The sequence below is a fragment of the Anguilla rostrata genome, chromosome 6 (genome assembly GCF_018555375.3).
Source record: "Anguilla rostrata isolate EN2019 chromosome 6, ASM1855537v3, whole genome shotgun sequence".
NCBI classification, from domain to species: domain Eukaryota; kingdom Metazoa; phylum Chordata; class Actinopteri; order Anguilliformes; family Anguillidae; genus Anguilla; species Anguilla rostrata.
In genome coordinates, this window is record NC_057938.1 from 44541875 (window position 1) to 44566419 (window position 24545).

General features: G+C 46.4%; 2 protein-coding genes across 4 annotated transcripts in view; one reads left to right on the forward strand and one right to left on the reverse strand.

The window, feature by feature from the left end:
* The first annotated feature begins 367 nt into the window (after positions 1-367).
* gja10b (gap junction protein alpha 10 b) lies at positions 368-4039 on the forward strand. Of its 2 annotated transcripts, none has more exons than XM_064339955.1 (3): positions 368-778; positions 1501-2954; positions 3333-4039. In XM_064339955.1, exons 2-3 carry the CDS (start codon positions 1524-1526, stop codon positions 3369-3371), a joined length of 1470 nt encoding a protein of 489 aa, XP_064196025.1. In that variant the 5' UTR covers positions 368-778; positions 1501-1523; the 3' UTR covers positions 3372-4039. The 2 variants fall into 2 exon arrangements, with proteins under 2 accessions (XP_064196025.1, XP_064196026.1); XM_064339956.1 differs by having other exon boundaries at positions 629-669.
* A 1421-nt stretch (positions 4040-5460) lies between these two features.
* The window catches only part of bach2b (BTB and CNC homology 1, basic leucine zipper transcription factor 2b), an 84099-nt gene continuing 65014 nt past the window's right edge, over positions 5461-24545 (reverse strand). For both annotated transcript variants that reach the window (XM_064339958.1, XM_064339957.1), the window contains exons 3-5: positions 20029-21618; positions 12362-12568; positions 5461-10995 (exon numbers count right to left, since the gene is read on the reverse strand). In XM_064339958.1, the coding sequence (XP_064196028.1) occupies positions 10474-10995; positions 12362-12568; positions 20029-21618 (2319 nt within the window). In that variant the 3' untranslated portion in view covers positions 5461-10473. The remainder of the gene's footprint in view (positions 10996-12361; positions 12569-20028; positions 21619-24545) is intronic.

Below are 24545 nucleotides of genomic sequence, written 5' to 3' on the forward strand. Positions count from 1 at the left end.
TTTCTGTTCCATATTCTGGTTTCTTTCAACGAATGAAAGCTTGTTTACACTGTGTCATAAAAAAGTACAGTAACATTTTGTCGGGGATGTACATAGGCCTATTACATAATGAAACACGATTGAACCCAATTCCGATTGTTGTGTAATGAGAGCTTCTATCTGACTTGCATCAGTACCCAGCCCTTAAAATAGCACATCAAGCGGCCGACCGTGAAATCGGACGTGACTCATTGATAATTGTGTCTGGCACTAGAGAGTATCCCATCGTTTGAATTTTCAGACTGCTTAAATTCAGGCAGCTACACATAAACTTTTACAAGTTTGGGGATCTTTGTTTATCTCCTTTTGTAGTCTTTCTATATTAAGTCCAAACGGAATTAAAGGTGTATACAAATGTTGAATGAACAGAGCACGTTGGCCTAGTGTATTCACACGTGTTTGTCAGCCTCTATTGACAGCTCGAAAGCCGCAGGGAGGGTTGGTAGCACAGCTGGTAGCTTTCTCTGTCCGGAACGTTGCAGTCAACAATTTCAAGGCAGATCCACTCTCGGGATATTGACCAGTCGGTTCAGGATCGATTAGAACATTGTGTGCGCTTTAACTTTCCAACATATCCGTAGCACATTCTCAGCAGCAATTTTCGGAGGGAATGCATCTCCTCTTACTTCGGTGGGTAGCCTAATATAGACACTTTAACAAACAATAATGCACTGTCTCTTATATTTAATATGATTATTTGCGAACACCGATGAAAGAAAACAACATATCCCATCAAAACGTAAGCTTTTGAAACATTTTTTTGAGTTTGACATTGATAGGCTGTGCTATTCTGGATGTAAACTATAGGCAATAAATATACACAAAGTAAAATGTTCAGAGCTAAGGATGATAGTTACCTGTTAATCTGATAGAGGACATTTGTTTCCATTTGTTTCTTCTCAATAAACTGTCAGTTAAATGAACACCGATTTGTTTTTCTACCTATTTAGCCAGCATTATACACTATACGAAACTTGTAAATGTTTCTTCAGAGTCAGTGGTTTGGAGCCATGGAATAATTTTTCACGAGCTATTGACTTTTAAATTGCCTATCAACTGGAATTGACAAATCTATAGCCTATTATTAGAGTTAATCACAGAGTGGTTAATCTTTTCAATTAATTTTTGAACGGACAACTCGGGTTCTCCATTTTATGGAATTATTTTGTGAGAGACGAAATATGCACGTCGTGATTTAAGTGACACCCATTCTCTTTGCGCATACAGCCTATTGGATCCGACCCTTCCATAGCAAAATCAGACAGTGTTAAATGAAGTCCAACAGTACTTACAGGAGTTCAATATGAATAACATGTATTATTTCAGTGCTAGTGCACTTAACTTAACTTAGGCCTATATTGTGTAGATTTTTTCATACTTGTTTATTTTTCATTAAGTGTAGCTTTCAGTAGGCAATCAGTGTCTGCATATGTTGATTAAAGTGACACATTTCTTTTCCAGCGCAAAAACATGTGACACTGAAGATGGGGGACTGGAACTTGCTTGGAAGTATCTTAGAAGAAGTCCATATTCACTCCACCATAGTGGGAAAAATTTGGCTCACAATTCTTTTCATATTTCGAATGCTTGTTCTCGGCGTTGCGGCTGAAGACGTCTGGGATGACGAACAAAGCGAGTTCATCTGCAACACGGAGCAACCCGGATGCCGGAACGTCTGCTACGACAAAGCGTTCCCAATTTCTCTTATACGGTTCTGGGTGCTGCAAATAATCTTCGTGTCATCCCCATCGCTGGTATACATGGGTCACGCATTATACAAGCTCAGGGCGCTTGAGAAAGAGAGGCTTAAGAAAAAAGCTCAACTGAAGGCGGAGTTGGAAGAGGTCGAGCCTAGTCTGGAGGAGCACAAAAGAATCGAGAGGGAGCTGAGAAAACTAGACGAGCAGAAAAAGGTCAGTAAAGCTCCTCTGCGGGGTTCGTTATTGCGCACATATGTTTTCCATATCCTGACGAGATCAGTGGTGGAGGTGGGCTTCATAGTGGGCCAATATGTCTTGTATGGAATTGGACTAGATCCCCTGTACAAGTGCGAGAAGGTACCATGTCCAAATAGCGTGGATTGCTTCGTTTCGCGCCCAACGGAAAAAACTATTTTTATGGTCTTCATGATAGTAATCGCATGTGCTTCTCTCTGTCTGAACCTTCTTGAAATTTCCCACTTGGGAGTAAGAAAATTGAAGCAAAATCTATTTGGTGAGACGGGCGGAGACGACGACAGTGCTTGTAAATCAAAGAAAAACTCAATGGTTCAGCAAGTATGTGTCCTCTCGAACTCATCGCCTCACAAAATGGTGCAATTAACAATAATGCCAGATGGACAAATGGATCCTTTTCCGGTTTACATGGCTTCTGCTGCATCTCGGCCGAGCCAGGAAATGCAGAGACACAACGGCATCACCGGGGACCGCGACCAAGTACATTTATCGGATCAGCACCCCAGACAGCTCCTCAGGCCCAGCCAAGACGAGATCCACGCTCTACGCATGCTTGCCTCCATGGAACGTCGCAAAACTTCGGACAACCGGGATCATTTATTCAACAGCGATGACTCGAATGGCAGCAATGGGCCTAAGAGTTCAGGCCAAGCACCGCACGCGAAACAATCATCACAGTCTAGCTACATGGAATTGCCAGCAGCCTTGCGCAATGCTTTGCGCAAACAGAGCCGTGTTAGCTGCTTGAACGGGGACCGAAGTGATTCTCCCGACAGTGGTCACTATCCTTCCAGCAGAAAGGCCAGTGTCATGTCTCGTGGCATGTCTGAAGGCAAGCTAACAAGTTCATCCAGTAACCAAGCTTTGGAAAGTGGCTCCGGCTCTGAATCTAAACGTCTGAGCCAAGGAGAGAGTCCACCGATTACCCCGCCTCCCGCCAATGGACGGAGAATGTCAATGGCAAGTATAGCCTAATAGGCCAGCTGCATTTGATCTTAGGACGTTGATTTTATCAATATGTTAAAATCTGAACCGTTTCTGACTTTTAAAAATGTAAATCACACTATATCATTATTGCCAGAAGTTGTTTTTTAAATTTTCTTTTTAGCCTATATGTTAACCCCATAGCTCAAGTTTTACCCGAACATAGTCTGGCTACGTCCTAGTCGGCTGGAAAACTCACTTTTTACGAAATGTAACCGGGTTTTCACCTGAACGTCTACGGCGTTTCACTTAGCCTACTTTTCATATAGGCTACATTACCTTATGCCAATCTTTATAAAGTGATATTGTAAATGGTGTTGAGCGATATTGTCCAATAAACATTCTTTCTTTCAGAGCATGATCCTCGAACTATCCTCCATCATGAAGAAATGAAGATGTCAAAGAATGAAGCTCGAATAAAGGAAAAAAGTCACAAATTCCTATTAGGCCAATGGCATATTTGCTTCTATCGGGCAGTAAGAAAAGATTTACTGCGATAAAATTTTCATTTGTGGCGCTAAAGTTGTTATTTTGCTTTTGTAAATTTCTTTTTTAATTTTTTAAAATTATATGTCTTTGTCCGAAACGGTGTATTTTATGCATCTTAAACTGCACGTGCAATTGCAGGCTTTTGTTTGGATGTCATTTTTCCTGTGTGATTTATTTTTGCAAGGGGCACCTCCCGAACGTCAAAATGACGCGTTGCTCCAAGAGCAGTAGGCTAAACTAAGGCATTTTAGATGTCCATGAGATGAGACAAACACGAACACTTCAAATCTAAAATGTAGAGATGTAAATCTCTCTAATAATGAAAGGTCCGTACTGAAATTGAATGCAGATTAAAATTTTTGAGTACGTTATCAGTAAATTAAGACTGCAAATTTAATTCAGTTACGAAGGGCTTTCAATTTCGCTCACTGAAACGAATACAATTCTGCAACATTTAATATCCTGGACTGTTTTGAAAGAAACGTGAAATTTTTAAAGATCCTTTTGTGAACTTTTGTGAACTTTTTAAATTAACTTTTTATTAAATGCACTTGATCTTGTGTTGTCTTTAAGTCATTTCCCTTCTGTTGTGTTTGGAGTCTAATAAGCTAAAATATTGGCCTCTGAAAATGTTCACAGCCTTGATAACCATGAGTAAAGATTGCTGTACATTACATTCGAAGAAAATATATTTTTTTCTGAACAAAATTGCCCAGAAAACTATATTTAATGTCACAATTATTCACATCCATAATAATCAGGGTATTTGAACAGAAATAAAATATGTGTTACATGGTGCTTTCTCATAATCTGAGGGAATTTTATGGTGGCCTCCAATGCCTTCCAGTTTCACTGGGTTATACTAATGAGGTAACACACAAAATCCATGTGTTATCCACCAGAATAGGGAAATAATTCTCAGAAGTAACATGACAAAGGGTTGTTGACCTTCGCTAGTCAGTAGATAGTTACAACCTAAAGTAAAAAAAAAAAAAAAAAAAACCTAAGATGCAATTTTCCAGAATTATGTGCAGCAGATAATTTGGGAGACAAATAAAGGGCTACAAAACTTGGTTACATATCGGGGACACAAAAGTCTCCAAATAGACCAATCAGACACCACCTTCAAGTCAACAGGCTTGTTGGAAGGTTCAGCAGAAAAGGACAGCTATTGAGGACAATAAACAAAAATAACTTTTTCACAGGAATGTGCTAAAAGTGTTGAGCAGAACTTTCTTTGGAAACACCTGGTGCTCAGATGAGACCAAAATTGAGATTTTTGATTACACACCTGTGGTGGATTGAGCATTGGAAGAAGGCCATTTATATTGAAATAAAAAAGCAAAAGAACTCCAATCTATGGTGAAATATGGATGGTGACATGGAATTATTTTTCATCTGTCCTTTGGGCGCCTGTTAAGGTGAATGGAATAATCAACTCCAGCAAATACAAAGACTTTGGCCAAAAAAAGTTGCATGGTCACAAATGGATCTGAAATCTGAATATTTGTGGTTTTAATTCAAGATGGCAGGCCACAGGCACAAAACAAAAATCATCTTTAAGGATTTAGTTTGGAAGAATAGTGAAAGATTCCCACCAATATGTTCACCAAATACTATAGAAGCCAACATAGTTGAGTTATCCTTGTGAAGGCAGGGTGCACAAAGTACTGTAAACAGTGGAATGAATATTTGTGAAATTTTTTGGGGGAAATAACTGTATAATTTACTATGTAATTTTAGTTAATTTTAGGAATCATTATGAAAATGTCACATTTTTCCACATATTTCCGAATTAAAACAGCATAGTTGTGGTAGTATTTATTTTATACAATCTTTTTGTTAATCTTTATCAAGGATGTGAATAATTGTGGAGGACAGTGTATTTGCTTTTGAGAATAGTCTGTTATCCAACCAGCTGGAGTTTGTGTCCAGATGTTCAGGTGATAATTCAGCCCCTTCACTTTAAGCCATTATAACAGTAACAACAGCATTATACATGATATGTTCTTTATTTCATAAACAGAAATTGTGTCTAGACAAAAAATCTGTAATTTGAATAACACTAGCAATTGAAATGAATGAAAATGGGATTCACAATACTGTATTTACAACAGGTGTAAGTAATTAAATTCATTAGGATCATGTAGCATTCAAAAATTAAAAAGGGTAAAGACTCTTAGTAACAGAATATGCAAATAACACCTATTTCAATTTGACAATATTAACACAAAACAGTCGCCTAGAAAAAAAAAAAAAAAACTGTGAGAAATAAAACAACCTTGTGACTATAAGCGGAACCATTACATTAAAAAAAAAAAAAAATGATGCACCGAAATCGACCAATACAATAATCCATAGAATCCTTGTAAAAAGCATGTAGAAAAAACACCTGATGCAGTTTGCTGATACAGTCATTGACCAGTTGTGAGAGGTATGGAGGATTTCACAGGTAGATAAGTGTGAGAAAAGTCCGTGCTGTTAACCTGGGGGTGGGGGCGAAGTGCCCTGCATACACTCATTTCACTTGAATGTGAAGTATGGCCTCTGTAAGTTCTAAGGCAAATCATTGGAGGTGCACTTGTATCCATTTGACTCTGTTACTATCCATTAGTTGAATGGACAGGACATGGAGAAGCATAGTAATTGATGAAAATTATTTTTTTTTCAGTTTAAAAAACACTAGACTGTCCACCCAATTGAGTCTTATTAGATTTCTATGTACATGGCAAATTCATAAAACAAACAATATGACAACTCATTTTGTAAACATACTTAGTTTTTTTTTCCACTTTGAATGATCTCAGCTTGTGTATTCAGTCAGGATACCAGTATAAAGTTGAGCAAACTGAAAAAAAGTTTCATTCCTCTGTGAACAGAACAATTGGAAAGCCAGTGTTAATGTTCTGGAAAAGCAGCACACACACACACAAAAAAAAAAAACCAACGATAAAACACGCACAACACAAAGATCTAAGAAAAAGGAGACCCTCCTTTGTACTTAGTCAAAATGTCATTGCATCCTTTGCAATGTACAAACACGCAAGATATCTGTAAATCTGCACAGAATTTAAACTTCAGCCAGTCAACAAATCTGATTACATTGCAGGTTTTGCCTTGATTTGGTTAACTGGAGACTTCGAAATCGATTAGGTAAATGTTTTTCGCTCAATGACTATAAAGCATTATTAATATCATTGCTCCAAATAATTATTTAGTCTTTTTTTATGTAGCCCTTACACAGGCATTCAACTGTGTTGTGCAAATCAAATGTTTCAGTCTGTACAGGCAAGGATCAGCTCAGAAGCAGGGAAAAAGAAAGCGTCAGAGAAGGGGTATAATTTCATAAATCCGAGAGAATAAAAAACAGCGACCTTGTTACATTACAAAAACAAGTTAACAGTAGAAAAGTCTTTTCCAGAATCAGAATTTGATTTAAAAAAAAAAAAAAAAAAAAAAAAATCTTATACCATCGGCACCCTGAGACAATGTTTGAGAGCATCAGAGAAAATCACTTAGGTAGGAAAATCGAGCGCATTGATGCATGATTGAAATGACAGTGCAAAGGGGTGTAGTTAGCAAGCGGGGGCCCAAGCAGGGTCTTAGGCTCCCTGAAACGGTGTCCTTGCCCTCCGCTTAACTTCCTGTAACCATGACAATGCTAAGTAGCGGGAAGAAGGACGATAACTGAAAGCACAGGGAGGACAGCCTTGGCGAAAAGGCCATGTCTTGGACTTTGTTGACAATTGTGAGATCCCCCTTTCAAAAAGGGAGTGCAATTAAGGTCCCCCTCTTCATCACAATTCTTCAGTGTATATTAACCTAACCACTGCTTCATGAAGCAGAGCAAGAAGCAGAAAGAAATTATGTAACATAGAGAAATGCTATGCATTCACTGCTATCCAAACAGCAATAGTCAGAATAAGAGGAGTAGCAGAAGTAGTACGAGAAAAGAGATACCTGTGGATGTCCATATCTATAGCATTTGACGAAGACCGACGAACTCTAATTGCATTATAAAAATCACAGCCAATTTGCAGGCAGACATAGAAATCTGTCAACATTTACTGAGTGTGTGCTTTATCTAAAACATCACATCTTAACTTAGCTTTTTTCCACATTTATTTTGCACAAAAGGCGAAAGAGAAAAACCTTATCTTTCTTTAGTCTCCCTTTAAACTTACATCCGTTGTATTAATTTCAGTCACTTCTGCGTTATAGCAAATTGTATGCATATGAACCTTACATTCTGAAAGTCAGAACAGGACACCACTAATTTGGAGACTGTGGTCAGGTCTTAACTGGGAAGCCCGCTTGTGTGCTCTGCACGCTCCAAGCAAACATGGTTCACAACAAATGTCCACTTCCTGTGTGGATATGCCTAATCCAACAGTTCGGATTCACTCATGCACACTTTCTCAGATGCATAACAGGTCCACACGTGCACAGGCACACACACACACACACGCACACACACACACACACAAACAGCTGCAATGCCAGCTCTTGTGGCTTGATAACCGTTGGAATGAGGTCAAACTCGTCCAGCCAGAACAGTTTTTTTCTTGTGGGTTTCTATGGGGCTTGCACCAAATGGTGACAGGTTGAGCTCTCTCGCCTTCAGCACTAGTACAACATTTATTACGATAAACCATATATAACCGTACACTCTATAATCACAATTATTTTCTGTTCCCCGATACAGCACACTGTTCTGTACAAAGGACAAATTATGAGTAAAGCTTTGTTTTCACTTTTGTATCTAAGTCACTTGTTACAACTGATAATGTATTTGGACACTGATAATTCACCAAACAATTGACATTTCATTAATGTCGGACTTGAACACAGCACTGAATATGTGCTAAGTTAAACAGAGGACCAAATGAATTCACTTTTCACTTGAAATCTTATTATAGTTTAAAAAATGAAAATAAGAAAAATTTTTCTTTTTTTTTTTTAGCTGAGGACTAAAGCGCTAGAGGCAAACAACAAGACGAAGTAAATCAATTTTACAGGCAACATGCAATCCCATCATATATGTTCTCGACAAAATGTACAATTAGGGCAATTATATGACTATTCCATGTAACTGTTACACCATCCTTTTATAAACGACATCTACTATACTATCACATGGATATTAAACTGATATCTGACTTAGCTTATTAGAGTATTAAACAAATACTAATACAAAGATCAAACATTTCCACTGATTGCGGATTAAGGTTGGGCTTCTTTTTTGCGATTAAAATCGGCTATATATTTAGCCTAATTTTTCTTTATAAGGAAAAAAAAATTAAAATACAAAAACAAATTTGTTTTTTGGAAGTGCACTTTAAGTGCCAAACTAAGTGCTTACAGATTTCTCGGGGTTTCCGAATCTAAAATATACCCTCTCGAAGTGCTAACCTGTATCATGAGTGCCTCTTGCAGAAAAAGAAAGTGCTGGAAATTAGACCAGTTAGAGTAGGGGATTCCAAGAGAACTTCTTTACGTTGCATTTAAACAGAGTAGGCCTCAGTTATTTTTCTGAAAGAGCATAAACTGGACTGTTTATTCTTCAGTGTACACATTTGTTCATACTCTTCAACACCAGAATGTAACACTGAAGATATTCATAAAAGTGGCAATGAATGTCTCAACACATACAAGTCATCTTTAAATACTGATGAGAAAAAAAAACCAAAACATTTCCTTATAAAACATTACTCCGCAATACAACTGCCATCACAAGCTGTTTTCACATTTAATAAGAATCTTCAACAGGAAGCAACGGGTTCAATGCAGTTTGAACCACTGGTTAACAGCACACAATGTCCTCAATGTTCACATCCCATGTACATGCAAGGGGCTCCATTAATGTGTAAGTATGAATGTGTATGCACGTGTGTGGGTGTGTAACAAGCTGATTTCCTGAGATTAAGAATACACAACTTTTTTTTATTCTAGACAGGAAACAGCAATATAATATTTTCCCTCTGCAAAAAAGGCGCTTGATGTAACCCCACGAAAAAGCAACTTTCACTGCTACCTGTACACTTCAGCTGTGACGCTATGCTCCATATTATATACAATACACTATCTACCGAACAAGCACTTAAATATTCACCATTAAAATGTCCAGAGACAATGGTATTGCTGACGTGTGGGGACTTAGCCGTGTAACCTCTGATCAGATTGGTTTGATTACTTGCTTATTTTCAGCACTCTAGAAGGCAAAAGAGGAATGTTTAAATACAAACGTCTGTACAATATGCGCTAAGGGTTTTCAGTAGAGAAATGCTAAAAATGAGCGTAGACGCAGCAGACTTTTTTGCATATGAACATGTACAGTCTAGCTGCTGTATAAAATTTGCTGTACAGATTCCGTATTTTATTTATTCTCGTGAACAATATTAAACATTCAGAGTATTTCCTGAGTCTGAACTGCCGTGACAAGGGCCACTAAGAGAGAGAGAGAGAGAGAAAGAGAGAGTGAGAGAGAGAGAGAGAGAGAGAAAGAGAGAGTGAGAGAGAGCAAGAGAGTGAGAGACAGAGAGAAAGAGAGAGAGAAAGAAACTGATATTCTATTAACATTAGGTCCATAGAGGTTTGAGATCTAAGATGTGGTCTGCTCGTCCCTGCTGTGAATAATGGACTGTAATACATAAGGACAGTGTTTCCACTGAAGAGGTTACTGGGGAGGGGGGGGGCGTGGGGTAGCACCATGGTGGGTGTCTTTGTGAATGGTTCCCACTCTGTCACGGATTCGAAGAGCATACTCAGAGAACAGTATTGCTGCTGTTAAGACAACTGTAGTGTCGACCTTTAAAAAAAGACAACGAAAGTGAAAAACAAATCGTTACGAAGAGCACTGGCAGAAGCTGACCGACTCACCAACCCCGAGTTGGAGGTTTTTCTGAAAAAAAAAAAACAAACAAAAAAAATAAAACAAAACAAAAAACAAATTAAATAATTAATAAAAAAAACAATAAAAACTAACAGCGAAAGATGCCCGCCGCCGCTAGGTGCAGTCCTTCCTGGGCTGTTCATCGGTTGTACATTTCTCAGTCATTTCCTGGCAGAAATCCACAGTCACCGTCTGGTTGCACTGATCGAAAGAGAGCCCTGACTCTAGGTAAGCCCCGGGGTCCTGCCCCAGCCCCAGCCCCAGCCCCAGCCCCCCCAGGCTGTCCGGCCCGTTGCCCGCCCCCCAGTGGGCGGAGCCGGGCTCGCCCTCCGAGGCGCGGGGGGACTTGAGGGCTCTGACGGGCTCCGGGGTGGGCGAGCCGGAGCTGGGGGTGGTGAGGTCGATGCTGGTGGTGGAGGCGGAGGCGGGGGGGCTGGCGGCGGCGGCGGCGGCGGTGGCGGGGGGGTCGCCGGGCCGCAGGACGGGGCAGCAGCGGTGCAGGGACTGGACCTGCTCGGGGCTCAGCTGGACGTCCCGGCACACCTCCTGGGACAGGCAGGAGAAGTTCTCCAGCAGCTCCCCCATGCAGGCCTTCAGCTGGTTCCGCTCCGTTAGCAGCTTCTCCTTCTCGCAGACCTGCGCCGAAACAGCCGCACGCACAAAGGAAAGGGGGCGGGGGGGTTACACTTCCTGTCAGTAACTGCACATCGTCATAACCACCGTGGAAGTGTGCAGCCTGGATCTGCAGTCGTCTTTAACACTGACTCACAATCAAATGCAAGTGTTCACAGACACAGGCTAGCGGGTGTAAACTAAGCTAAGAAAAAAGCTAACACTAGATATAAGGGCAGAAATTGATTGAATTCAAGCCTCTGTCTTACAACTGCATTGGTTTTGTCAGCAAGGCTATAGCACAGTGATGCAACGGACCACTAACACGTGTATAAATTAAAAGGACTCATTAATGCACAGTGCTAGGGGGAAAACGTAGTACAAGGGCCTACCCTCAATTAAATATCAAAGGGAGAGTTACTATCTCTGTGTTGTACTCTCAAACATCTGGCCTAACGAACACAAGTCTGTGCTTATCAGACGACTGGACCTGTCATCATGTTTAACATCTTTAGTTTGTTTGGGGCCTTCAAACAACAAACGGTTGCGCTGGGGCCATCAAAAATGAGACAGCTGTGCAGTTTCCAGGCACATCTATCAAGGAAGGGAAAGGAGGCGCCGTTATTACCAGCCATCCACCAGGAGTTTCCATCGCACGTCACTCTCGGGCTCCTCTGAGAACCGAGGAGGCTCGAGATCGCATCGAGGATGTGGGGAGAGGCGCGAAAGAGACGCCCGCCTGCGCTCTGCGGCCTGCGAAGCTGCGGCGCAGGAGATCAAAGCCAGAACGTGCGCACGCGAGCGCTCCGCCTCGCCCCGGAAACAGCGTGGGTACCCCGCGCAGGACCGCCCCCGCAGCGCTGCCATGGAAACCCGGGGGTGCACTGGGAGGGGGGCGGGGGGTGGGGGATGTCGCCCCTTTTGATGATGCCCAAATATAGCGCTGCCCCTTCTGATGATGCCCAATTATAGCGCTGCCCCTTCTGATGATGCCCAAATATAGCTTTGCCCCTTCTGATGATGTCCAAATATAGCGCTGCCCCTTCTGATGATGCCCAAATAGAACGCTGTCCCTTCTTCAATATGTGCTTAGTTACTGACTTTGGACATTGGGACACTGTGGGAAAGGGACAGCATCCCTCTAAATAAAGCCAATGCTACCCCATCACTCATAACTATGTGGGGTTAAATTAGCACCAGCTAATAACCGCCTGAATAATGTAAGGAAGAAAAATGTGACTTCTAATGGAGCATTCATTCTTTCCTTCTTATCCTGTCCTATTCCTATGCCATAGCAGCACTAATTTTAAATGTACATGTTTGTATATACACACACACACACACACACGCACAAACACACGTTATCGTTAGGCTAATGTGTACAGCATACCAGTTTGTGGATCTCGCACTCCAGGTTCAGGATGCAGTCCAGCTTCCTCTTGCGGCAACGTTGGGCGGCGATACGGTTCTTGCTTCGGCGCCGGACGTCGTGGATGAACTCCAGCTGCTCTGAGGTCAGTTTGTGCATTTTTACCATCATTTGGAAGTCGTTCCTTGGAAGATTCGTGATTTGATCGACAGGGAAAGGAAGTTTGACCTGCAAGAAAAGAGGCTATTTTGAAAACATATAGCAGCACATAAAACAGAACGTTGGCATATTGAAATTTGTTACAGGGATATCACTACGCTTGCTTGAGAAATTGAATCAGAAAACACTGTGAAAGAAATTATACCATCCATTGAAGCGAATGACAGCTAGCAGTTCCTACAACTGCCACAAGATGGTACCATTGCGCTACTGACACCACAAGTTTTATCTGTGGCAATATTTTATGGAAGCTATGACTCACACTTGAGAGAGGATTCTATTTTTTTCTTTTTTTTCAATATGAGTATTTCACAGACACACCAATCTCAGGTACAGGAGAGCAGGTCGATCCAAGAAAAATATTTCAGTATTTCTTCATCAGTCCCCAGTGCTTGGAAAGCAGTTGTCATGAAAAATTGAAGAGAGATGACATGCAACAACTTGCCACCTTGTTTCACATTTATGTCAGACAATTACCGGCAGGCACGAGTATGTAAATCAATACTGTCAACCTGCTGGAGACCTGTGGGTGTGACAGAGAGGTTGGACATCACAAGCTAACCCAATGCACTGTGCGCACACACACACACACACACACACACACACAGAGCGAAACGCAGAGAAATGTAACAGAAAGCCAACCTCAAATGCATATAAAAGATAAAGGAAAATAAAGACCAAAAATGAAGGGTTGAAGCCTGTTTGAAGGCTTTCTTTTTTATTATTCATGAACACAAATATGATGGTGGAATCTCAGATGCATTTTGTCTTTTTTTTTTGTCAAGAGCATCGATGACCTGTTTTCCACCCCCAGGTGCTGGCAAGCCTTCTGATACCCCACATCACTCACAGAAAGCCCTCCAATCGGCCAATTCACCTGGGAACCGTAGCTTCGGGGAGAGACAGAAAGGGAAGAGCGTCAGAGAGGAGGAGGAACAAAGAGCGGAGGAAGACAACCCGAGAAATGGGGAGATGAGAGGAACCGCCTCGCTCGCTCGCTCGCCCGCCCGCTCCGACGGCAGTCTTCGCCACAGCGTGTGAGGAACAAAGGCGAGCGGGGGGGGGGGGACTCGAGCGCTTTTTTTTAACGCTCGGCTCTCCCTATCTGCCAAACCTGGCCCAGGTCACCCCTGGAGACTCCTACACCCTCAACCCCACCCAACCGCTAGCAGAGCTGTCATCGCCTAGCTAAAAATAAATATAAAAAAACCGCGTGAACTGGACCCAGAGGTACTGTTGTAGCGCTAATACCCCAAAGAGGCCTGTTAACAGACACAACTGAAGAAGGAAGTTCAGCAGCCACAGATGGAGCTCTCTTTGGGGTCTTTCCTGAAAAGAACTAGCATTCTTTTCTTCCTGGAGGAACCACAACTGTCACATCGCCACCGTATTCCGAATTCTTATTTATTTATGCATGCAGGGCTACACCGCGGCACACGTACACGCCTTGTTGGTTTAAAAAGCCATGTTTCTCAGGGGAATGAAGGTCTATGCCCATTTATGGTGCTAGTGAAAGAAATATGTACCGATATACCTTCAGCCAAAAGACAATTTGTTATCCGATACATCAGCGCAAAGACCACATGCTAACCCCATCTTGTTCGTTCTGGGGCCTCCAATTTTTAATCACGTCAGTTGGTGAGTACTTGAGTAGCGGTACAGAGCCAAAGTCAGAGGGAAAGTCCCTCGTTGACAAAGCTGGGTTTGAGGAAGGGAAAGCTTAATGTCCTCCTCTTCTGCTCGAAGGACAAACTATGTTCTGCTGCTACCTCACGGTTCTGCTAAGGTACTTCCGTTACTCCGAGAGAGAAACTCAAAAATGTCTTCACTGTCAAAATAACAGTTATCAGTGTGCTTCATTTATACTTGTGCAACTCACACTTGTGTAATTCTTTTAGCTGATTTTGCAAGCTAGTGTTTTTTCAGTCGCTCTTTCACAACAGTGCTCTGACGAAGGCTTGCAGCTGAAATGTAGGGTTTAGAGATGCTTTTGTTCAACAGAAAGCACCATTTTCTTTCAAAGAAAATTCTTACATCCTAATACGGAGCCCAGCCTGCTTGGTTTCTTATGATTAATATTGCACTGCCTATTGCGAAACACAAAGGGAGAGAATCTGACATGAGGCTTCGACAGAGGCTAGAAGCCACCCGCCAGGAGAACCATGAATAAGTCATGGCTACCGCTTCATCGGCCAGTCGCTGTCCAGCGGGCCCAAAAACAAACCGGTTTTGTGAGGTAGCTACTGGGCCCCCATACCCCACACACAGCCCCAGGGCTGGCTGCGGAAGGCTCCGGAAGACCACACAAGTGAGCCACATTAGCATCCTACACAGGAACAAAAGATCAATCCTTTGTTATGCCTTTAATGAGAGCGTCGGCAGCTCGCTCTCCCTCGCTCGCTCGCTCGCTCTCCCTCAGCAGGGGGAGCGAAGACGGTCGCGAACGCGCCCGCGTTTCGCTGCGTTAAGTCAGGTTCGCACCACCTAGCGCTTTTTTTCTTCTTCTTCTTCTTCTTCTTCTTTTTTCTCCCCGCGAGCACGGCTGTCAGGAGTGATGCAGGAGACTGCCATCTCTCCGCTGTGACCTTGTGAGTTTCTTTTCCAGCAACGGGCGAGGGGCTCTATATTTAGCCGCTCTACCAGGAGAACCAGTCCAGTAACAAGGCTAGCATGACAGAGTGCGCCTCTTCGCCGCTCATAAATCCACACCCTCCTGTTCTGGTTTCTCACTCTTTCGCCCCCCAACCCACCCCCCCCCCCCCCTTCCCTCACGCGTTCGGTCATTATTCTACAAATGGGTCCGGAGTGAAAAGTAGGGCTCATCTGTTTCGCAGGAAGGCCTGGCGTCGGAGGCCAGGCAGCTGGGAGACCGAAGGTACGGCGGTTTGGGCCGGAACTGGGGATGGTGACAGATGGTACTGGAAGCTGTGGGGAGTGAGTAAGTGCACACACCTGTCTGTACTTACTGGTGAGGCTGGGGAGATTGCATTGTAGCACACGGCAAATCCGCACACCGCGTTACATCTACTGACTGTGGGTCAGTGCATGCGCAAACACGCACACGAACACACACAAGCACATCATGCACAAACACACACACAAACACACACACGCACATCATGCACAAACACACAGACACAGACACAGACACATGCGTAAACAGACATACACACATGCACGCATACACATGCATGCATACACACATGCACAACATGCACAGACCAGACACACACACACTCTCTCTCTCTCTCTCTCTCTCTCACACACACACACACACACACACACACACACACCTCTGTGTCAGGTGCACGCTCCCAAGGTCCTGCTTTTCAGCTAAATGACCTTGGGGGTGTGTTTCCATTGATAACATAACCAAGACCACCTTTAATGTTTCACCTTGTACAACCACTGCAGTTACTACTAATACTATTGTTAAAGCTAGTGCTACTACAACCACATCTTGTATTACTATTTTTCTATTACATCTGTACAACCCACTATCCCACTACTGTCACATAAACAAGCACTGTTTCTACTTCAGCTGTTACCCCTATTATTACTTCTGCCTCAACAACTATTACTTTGTTAAAGCAACAACTATTGCCTCAATCCTATAACAAGCTCCTAAACTCTTCGTTCTGAGGCTATAAGCCGTGGGCTTAGGAACAAACCCACTAGAAAGGAACCATAATTCACAATTCGCGAGCGCAACTGGATGCAGAACAGACGGAACTGCAATGCATCGAGTGTCACGTGCAACGGTTGAACAGAAATGACTTACAACTTCTAATGGCTTTTAATCACCGTTTTCCCCACAATGGAAAAATGTCTACAGATGAATGCAAATGAATGAACGTGTGGCGTGGCCCATTTTTGAGTTGACGCGCAACAGGAACGGAGCGGAAATCCAGCACAGTGCAATGGATATCTGAGGCACGAGACCAAGGCCTACGGCGAGGAGGCGGGACGTATCGTCTGGCCACTCCATGCGGCCATGTGGTAGGGTCCCAGAAGGGCAGACGGAGGATGTGATCCCAGCCTGCCGGGTCAGCTCTCTCTCTCTCTCTCTCTCTCTCTCAGCGCTCCCAGTCATTGGTCAGTCACGGCCCGACGGACAGCAGCTACTCGTCTCAAAGTTGGCCAACATCAATAACAAATAATGACGCGTTCTTCCCCGACCGAGTCCCCCCCCCTCGGGATCGTTCGGACGGCGGTGCCAGGTTTCAGCTTGGCACGGGCGCGGGGCTGCGGGGGCGGGGGTAAAGCCCGGCCGCACGCCGCGGGCGTTTTTTTTTCTTTTTTCTTTCCGGCATTCGCATTCTCCCCGTCGCAAGCGCAGAGAGGAACTCTCAGCCGAGACGTGATTTCTGCAGAGCACAGCCCCGTGCTCGGAGGCCACTGAGAATGCGAACGTTCGAGATGAGCGCGTGCGGTTTTTACCCATTCACCAACAGCACTCTTGCCAAATAATATTCAGACCACAAATGTATCATATCGAGAATGGGACAGAAGTCACTGCGACGGTAGCGGAGGAACGGAACTGCTTCTCTTTCCTTTTCTTTTTGGGGCACGTTGACTTCCTGTGTGAGTAACACATTCACTAACGGGTTAATTTTTTTTCGCAGGCTCGACGCGTGGATGAGGACAGGCTCTACGCCCATGGGAGCGCACGCCGACGGCGGCCCACGCCTTTTTACGCTGGACGGCGTCGCGCAGGGAAACGCTGCAGAGCACCGCCAAGATCGCGCAGAGGACGACGACGGGGGCCTGTGACTTCCTGCTGACCTTTCACCTCTTCCTGTAACATTACGCCCATTTCACCCCAGCAACCGTCGTGGCCGTTTTCCTTTTACAATGTGGGGCAGGGGACAGAGGAAAGGACTCAGGGCCGGAAGGTTCTGCATACGTGAGCAGCGCTGTAGAATTCTCTCACCAAAAACTATACCTCAACAGGCCAAATAACAAAGGCAGCTGTATTACTATATATGACATAAAATATGTAAGATGTTAAACTGAAAATGTGATGCTCGCCATCTGCTGAGCCAATTCATTACAGGCATTTAGCAGACGCTCTTATCCAGAGCGACTTACACAACATTTACATAGCATTTTACATTGTATCCATTTATACAGCTGGATATATACTGAAGCAATTTCGGTTAAGTACCTTGCTCAAGGGTACAAGGGCAGTGTCCTACCCGGGAATCGAACCTGCGACCTTTCGGTTACAAGCCCAGTTCCTTACCGACTAGGCTACACTCCGTCCTATTCAGTGCATACAGGCTTTGTGTAGCGTAAACAGTCACCGCACTATAACCTTGGCTTGGGAGTGGCTGAGAGACCCGGTGTGACTTTGAGTACCTTGAATGACTATTGCCTCGGCGAGAGATTAGCTTGCAGTTTAACAACTTCCTTCCTCGCCAGAGTTCATTGTTTCCAGTTTCTCAGTCGCGGCTATTTTTAACAGGGCGCTCTCCGAGCCGGCCTGACGTTTGCTCTGCGAACACACGGACGCCCTGTAAACACTGCGCTCCCTGGCCCTGTTTATTTACACAGCCAGCTGACTCTGAGAGAGGACGGGAGGGGGGAAGGGGGGGGAGGACGAGGTCCCGGGAAACGTGAGGTGGCACTTCGCGCCGCAGATACTGTAGGTATTTAACCGGGAGGACTTTGGACTCCGCGCCTTGTTAATTATGTAAACACTTGACTTCCACTCCGGCGAGGGGCCTCGCCTTTACGCCGAACGGCAGGCAGTCAAAGTGATATGCATACGTTACGCGCGGGAGCCGAGCGAGGGAGACAGGCTCATTCATAATACATCTTATCGCCGCTGCCAGCGCGCGATAAAACAGAGAGGGGCCGGGAGACAGCGCTACGCAAAGGTCAACAGAGATTTAGCAGGCGATAGCGCTCACAATGGTCTCAGCTCAGCAAGCCAGTCAGTTAAGGTTTATTCACCCAGAACAAAAATGAAAGAGACCAACGGACAAAAGGGGCCTTTTGGTAGGCTTCCTGCTCTTCGGTCTCGTGTTTGAAATGAGATCCATGCATCTTAGAGCCAAGGACCCAGCAGTCATTGAGAGAGCACATAAATCAGCGAAAGAGACAGATGCAGCCAAGGTAATAATTACACATTATTGCCTAGGTTGTTTATCTTGCCGCTGCGTTTTTTTTTTTTTGCCAAACGGCTAGATTCTTTCCACAGTTGGAGGCTCAGTTCTGTCATGTTATTCAAACCAGGGGAAACAGGAACTGTTCTGGCAAAAAAGATTGCCATGGCAACACAGCAGTTTCCTTCACTCATCTCTGTAGTTCCAGGTCTTGGCCTTAGAAACAGAAAGCATTTCCTTTTCGGGTAAAGAAACAACAAAGTGGAACTGCAGATTGATCTCTTTAAGAAGAACATGCATTCAAATGTAAATAAGTGCATGTATTCTTTTGGGAAACTGATCATAAATAAATGTACGTAGAGTATGTACGTGTATTCCATTTATACAGAGATATACAAATTCTATTACATGTATACGTCTAATGTAGGAAACTATTTTGCAAAAAAACAAAATGTAAATTTTATTTTGTTAAGAAAAATTAAGATTTTAGATTTTTTTCTGTACTCTGCGGATGTCTGTGTTCAACAGGCTTTTCTCATCAATGAGTTTAAGTTCATTTATAAGATATCCATCCAGTTGGATGATTGGATGATGGGCAGATTGAACATTTGTCCATGTCAGCAACAAGCTGAATTCTCCTGCTGGCGAAGTGATTGTGATTTGAGGGAAGGCCCTCAAAAGGCTTCCACAGGAAAGCACATAATGTGATAGTAATGCAACATTTCTCTCTCTCTCTCTCTCTCACACACACACACACACATACACACATACACACACACAAACAATAAATTCAATAAGCTTGCATCTTAATACCCGTTGACCTAAGTGTAAATACTCCTGATTTGTCCTGAAAGAATGAGACAATATCCGGAGCCACACTTGCATATTTTCAGAAATTGAATTAAGAGTCATAAATTAGATTTCCAGTTTACATGAGGAAAGACTGAGTGGGTCTGCAGCATGCTCCATAAAGGCTCTTTTCAGGTCCTCTGGAGAGCCAGCGATAAGTGAAAGGCGTGGCTTAATACAGCCTTTCTGCCCTGGGGGGGGGGGGGGGGGAACCCCTCTGCAGGTCAGGTGATATAGTCGCAGTAATGCTTTCAGGTCAACACAATTCTAAAATTACTCCCTGAAGAAAGATGACTCACAATTCAATTCAGTCTAGCGACAGGAAATCATGAGCATGCGCCAGTGCTTCCTTCGCCAGTGCGCAAGCGCTACACGTAGCATCGCTGCTTTAGCTGTGTTTTTGTCTGTCAAATCAAATATGCAGATTAACCACAATGACGAAACCTTCACTTAAAAAGGACTCTCAGCGGCCTGCTTTTGGGTGGAACGGGGGGTGATGTTCACACTCACCTCTGGCCCTTGTTCCTGGACGTGGCAGGACTCGCTGTCGCCCTCGGAGAAGGAGCCCGACTCGTCGCTGGAGTTGGTGCCGTACGACTGCTCGCACTTGATCTTGGGGCGCGCCGGTCCGAAGAGGGCGTCCCCGGGCCCGCCCTGGTCCTGCTGGTCCATGGCCAGGCAGCGCGTGGCGTTGGAGCAGGGGGAGGAGGAGAACTCGAACTGGGGCAGGCTGCACGGCGACCCCCCGCTCCCGTCCTCGGCGTAGGAGTACGAGGAGCAGGAGCTGGACGTCCGGGTGCGGGTCTCCGAGGGCGGCGAGCGGGGGCACACCTTGATGGGCACGGGGCAGCTGGTGTTGGCGGGGCGGGAGCGGCACTGCGCGGGGGGCTCGGAGGGGGCGGCGCCGGGCGAGTAGGCCTGCGAGCAGGGGAGGGACTGGCTGGCCCCCGCCCACAGGCCCTTTGGCGTCTGTTCGGACAGCTCCTTGTCCAGGGAGGTGCCCCCGGGGTAGGAGTGCGCCGGGGCCCCCCCCAGCCGGTCGCACGCCCCCGAGGAGAATATGACGCTGCGGCGGTCCAGCTCCGCCTCCTGCTTGCAGACCCCATCGCAGGAGGCCGACTTGAGCGACAGCCTGGGCGGGAACCCGTCCGTTTCTTTGAGGGGCGTGGCGGAGGGCAGGCCCAGCTCCCCGGGGAAAGGCCCGTAGTCCTTTTTGTGGTCACCCTGAGTGGTTCCTTTGTCTTGGGGGCAGGCGAGCCGGCTGTTGGCCAGCAGCTGATGGGAGGCGTTGGGCAGGGCGGTGAGGTCGACGCTGAAGAAGGAGCGGAGGCAGGTGGGGTTCCTGGCGCCGCCCTTGGGCCGGTCCACGGACATGGGGCTGTGGTCCCCGCCGTCCGTCTCCATCTCCGACACCCCGTCCTTCTCCCGGGGGTCCTGCTCGTCGCCCGACAGGCTTAGGGAGGCGGGCTCCTCCTCCCGCGGCTCCGCCTTGATGTGGGCCACCGCCTGCCGGGCCGGGCCGCGGTTGCCGCGGGCGACGCCGCCGCCGCCGCCACCGCCGCCGCCACCGCCGTCCGCCTCCTTGAATGTGCTTGGAAAACCTGAGGTACTGCTGTGTGAGGAGGTGTTGTTGTTGTGCTTGGCACAGGCCCGCTGGTACTTCCTGTACTTGGGGCACCGGGGCAGGTCCGAGGCCCCGTGCTTGTCGAAGTCCGGCTGTCCGTCGGCGTCGGCGTCCCCGGGGACGGCCACCGCCAGCCTCTCGTCGTCCGGCGGCCGGGAGGGGCCAATGGCGTCCGGGCGCAGCCGGGCCCGCGGAGAGACCGCCCGGACCGCCTCGGGCTCCATGCTCTCGTCCTCCGAGTTGTCGTCGTCCAGGGCGGCGGACGAGGGCGGGCGCGCCGCCACCTTGCGCCACCTCGCCAGGCCGTCCTCCTCGCTGCGCAGCTGCGCCTCCAGGAAGCGGAAGCAGGAGTCCTCCAGGTTGTGCACGCGCAGGAAGTCGGCGCAGCGGATCACCTCCTGGATGTTTTCTCTGCTGAGCAGCAGCTTAGCGGTGTAGGCGAACTGCAACAATGGGGCGAATCCCCTGGCGGTGACCTGCGAGAAAAAAAACAGGGGAAATTGGCGGCGTTACCATCGGCGCTGCCATTGTTCGGCTCTCGTGGAGTGTGGTGAGACAACCCGACAGCTCTAATGGCCATAAACAAACACCGCAAAGCACCAGTTAATCTTTTATTGGGTCAGCACTGAACGTTCTACGCGCTCGTAAATAAAAAAAACCCAGAAGCGGCCAGAGGCGCCCGCTCGCGTCCCGCGCCCGTTCTCGCAACAATGAACTCTGTAACATTCCGACTTTAAAAAAAAAAAAAATTAACAGTCTTTCGACTCCACGCGCTTCATGCTCGTAGCACGCATGGCGGTCGAGACTGTTCGGTTCTCCGTTTCCAGCACCGACAGACTCCTAGGTAGAATCTCTCTAAGCCTAACGATTGCTAAGGGCCACTTATCCGTCCTGCCAGGTTAAGCGATGAGAAGGAAGCTTCCCATTTCAGACGCAAACGCGAAATTAGCTACCGATTACCCTCCCGCGAACGCTGGCGGCCTTCCGTGCGATTGGTTAACGGCAGACGCTCTAATGAAGAGCAATAATGGATGGCCAGAAGTCGGAACGAAAAGCAATTAGAGAGCACATAAAAGCCAGGTGCGCCTGCACTGCCAGACTTGACAGCGCAGCGCGGTTCAATCGTTACCAGGGTAAATAAATAAATACGCGCAGCAAATGGAGGGGCATTGTTTGTTTGCATGACAGTACAATATCTCACTGCTGGATTATCTACATGACTTACCAGAGCTTCCCGAGGTGAGGGAGAACAATGTGCTTTTAATGAGCGCGGAGAATGCTGTGTTCGGTGATTGTTTACAGAAACAACAACACAATGAATCTCCCTCGCCGTGATGATATTCTCCCTCTGCCACACAAGCAGGAGGCACTTTCAGACTCACTGCCAGGCACCCTGCTAGTAAAACAGGATTTTCCCCCCCTTAAAATCAAGCGCAAAACCACAGAATTCGCTTTGTGGATTTTTCCACAAGAAACATAACTAGCTTGTGTGTACACACAGAAGGCGTAAGAGAGAAAAAAAAACAAGCAACAGTTCTTATGAATCGTTTTTTTTTTGTTGTGAAGCAAAGCAGAAATCTGGAATCCTCCATGGTTACAGCACGAAAATCTTAAAATAACACTTATTAAAAAAAAAAAGTGACACATGCATAGAAATATGATATTAGTCTCCACTTGGAGAGCAGTTAATTCGCCACCCTGATCAGGAAAAACAGAACATGTCACTTTCAGTCAAATGCAATTTTTAAATTATTGCTGGGCAATTTTACTATTTATATGTTTTGCAGGTATGTATGCTCTATCACCTGAATAAAATAAACACACCTGCAAATAGTAGGGTCATCATACACAACAGTATACGGCATTTGATAGACCATTGATTTGGTGCAAGTGAAGGTGACCCAGAGTAGCACACCTGTCACATTCCACAACCCTGGAGAATGCCTCAGAGTTCTCTCCCTCTCTCTCCCTCCCTCCATCTCTCTCCCTCCCTCTCTCTGCTTCTTTTCCTCCCCATCCCTCTCTCTCTCCCTCCCTCTCTTTGCTTCTTTTCCTCCCCATCCCTCTCTCTCTCCCTCCCCCCCCTCTCTCTCTCTCTCTCCCTCCCTCCCTCCCTCCCTCCTCCCTCCCTCCTCTCTCCGGTGGTCACAGCAGACCCGAGACCAAAACGGCAACAACAGCGCGTAAACTTCACCAGGGTGGCTTTCTCCCTGAACCCCCTCCTCGCTCAAGCACCCTCTAGGCAGCGGAGGCGACTGCAGAAGCACTCAAAGGGACGAGAGAGCGAGCTCACAGACAGCACAGAGGCTTCAGTCACTCAGAGCTGCCACAGAAGCTGCTGACTCGTTATCTCTCTCGCTTGGGGTGGGGTGGGTGGGGGATGTAGTGGTGGTGGGCGTGGGGGTGTGGGTGGGGTGGTGTTGTGCGGAAGGGAGGGCGGTGGGGGCGTGGGCCTTTGACTGGGCACTATGCGTCTGATGAGCGCAGCACCTCTGCCGCTGCCTCGCCGCGCGGCTTCATCAGCTAGCGCCCAGGGGGAGCCGACCGGGGGAGCCGGACCGCCGTCCGAGAGGGTCCGTCCCCCGCCCCGCGGGAGTTCCCGCCGCCCGTCGGCCCTCCGTCCCGATCCCGGTGTCCGGGGGGGGGGCGGTCTTTAAAGGTGAAAGTCACCCCCCTACCCCCCCCCCCCCCGCCCCCTTGCCCCCTCGCCCCTGCTTAAAATAAGTCTGAGGCCGCCCGGCCCGGGCTCTGAACGGAGGCTCATAAAGGAGGGTGCTGGGGAAAAGTGCTGAGCGTACGCTGGATCTATTTTCAGCTTGCATCAGCAGCTGCTGCCTTTATGTGTGCCCCGCACCATATGTGATTACTCTGGTGTTACAACCAGCAGGCTAATGAAGGCCTGCAGTGGGGGAGAAAGAGAGAGAGAGAGAGAGAGAGAGCGAGGGGAGAGAAAACAAAAAAATCCATACTAGAAAGGAATACCAAATGAAAGGAAGAGCTCGCGAAGAGAAAAAAAAAAGAAAAAAGAAAACCGAAGTTGAAAATAAAACCACGATTTCTAGTCATTAGCGGATAGACTTTGACATACGACGCGTTTCAGCTGTTAATAGCACTTATTGTGCGAAGTGAAGACAAAGAGACAAATTAATCAAAGCGACAGATCTGGGCCGTCTTATGCTAATGCTAGCGCCCTGGACTTTGGCTGCCGCTTGCTCCCCGTCTGGTTAGGCGATTCCGTCACAGCGCAGGAAATTGTATGAATAACACATCGCAGATCCTCACAATTCACACGGCATTTTCGGGAAGGCTGCCAAAAAAACCCTCGACAAAACAGGCCGCGGAATGCTATCCCCCCCCCACCCCCTCCCCCCTTTCTCCCACGGAATTCTCAGCACTTACGCCG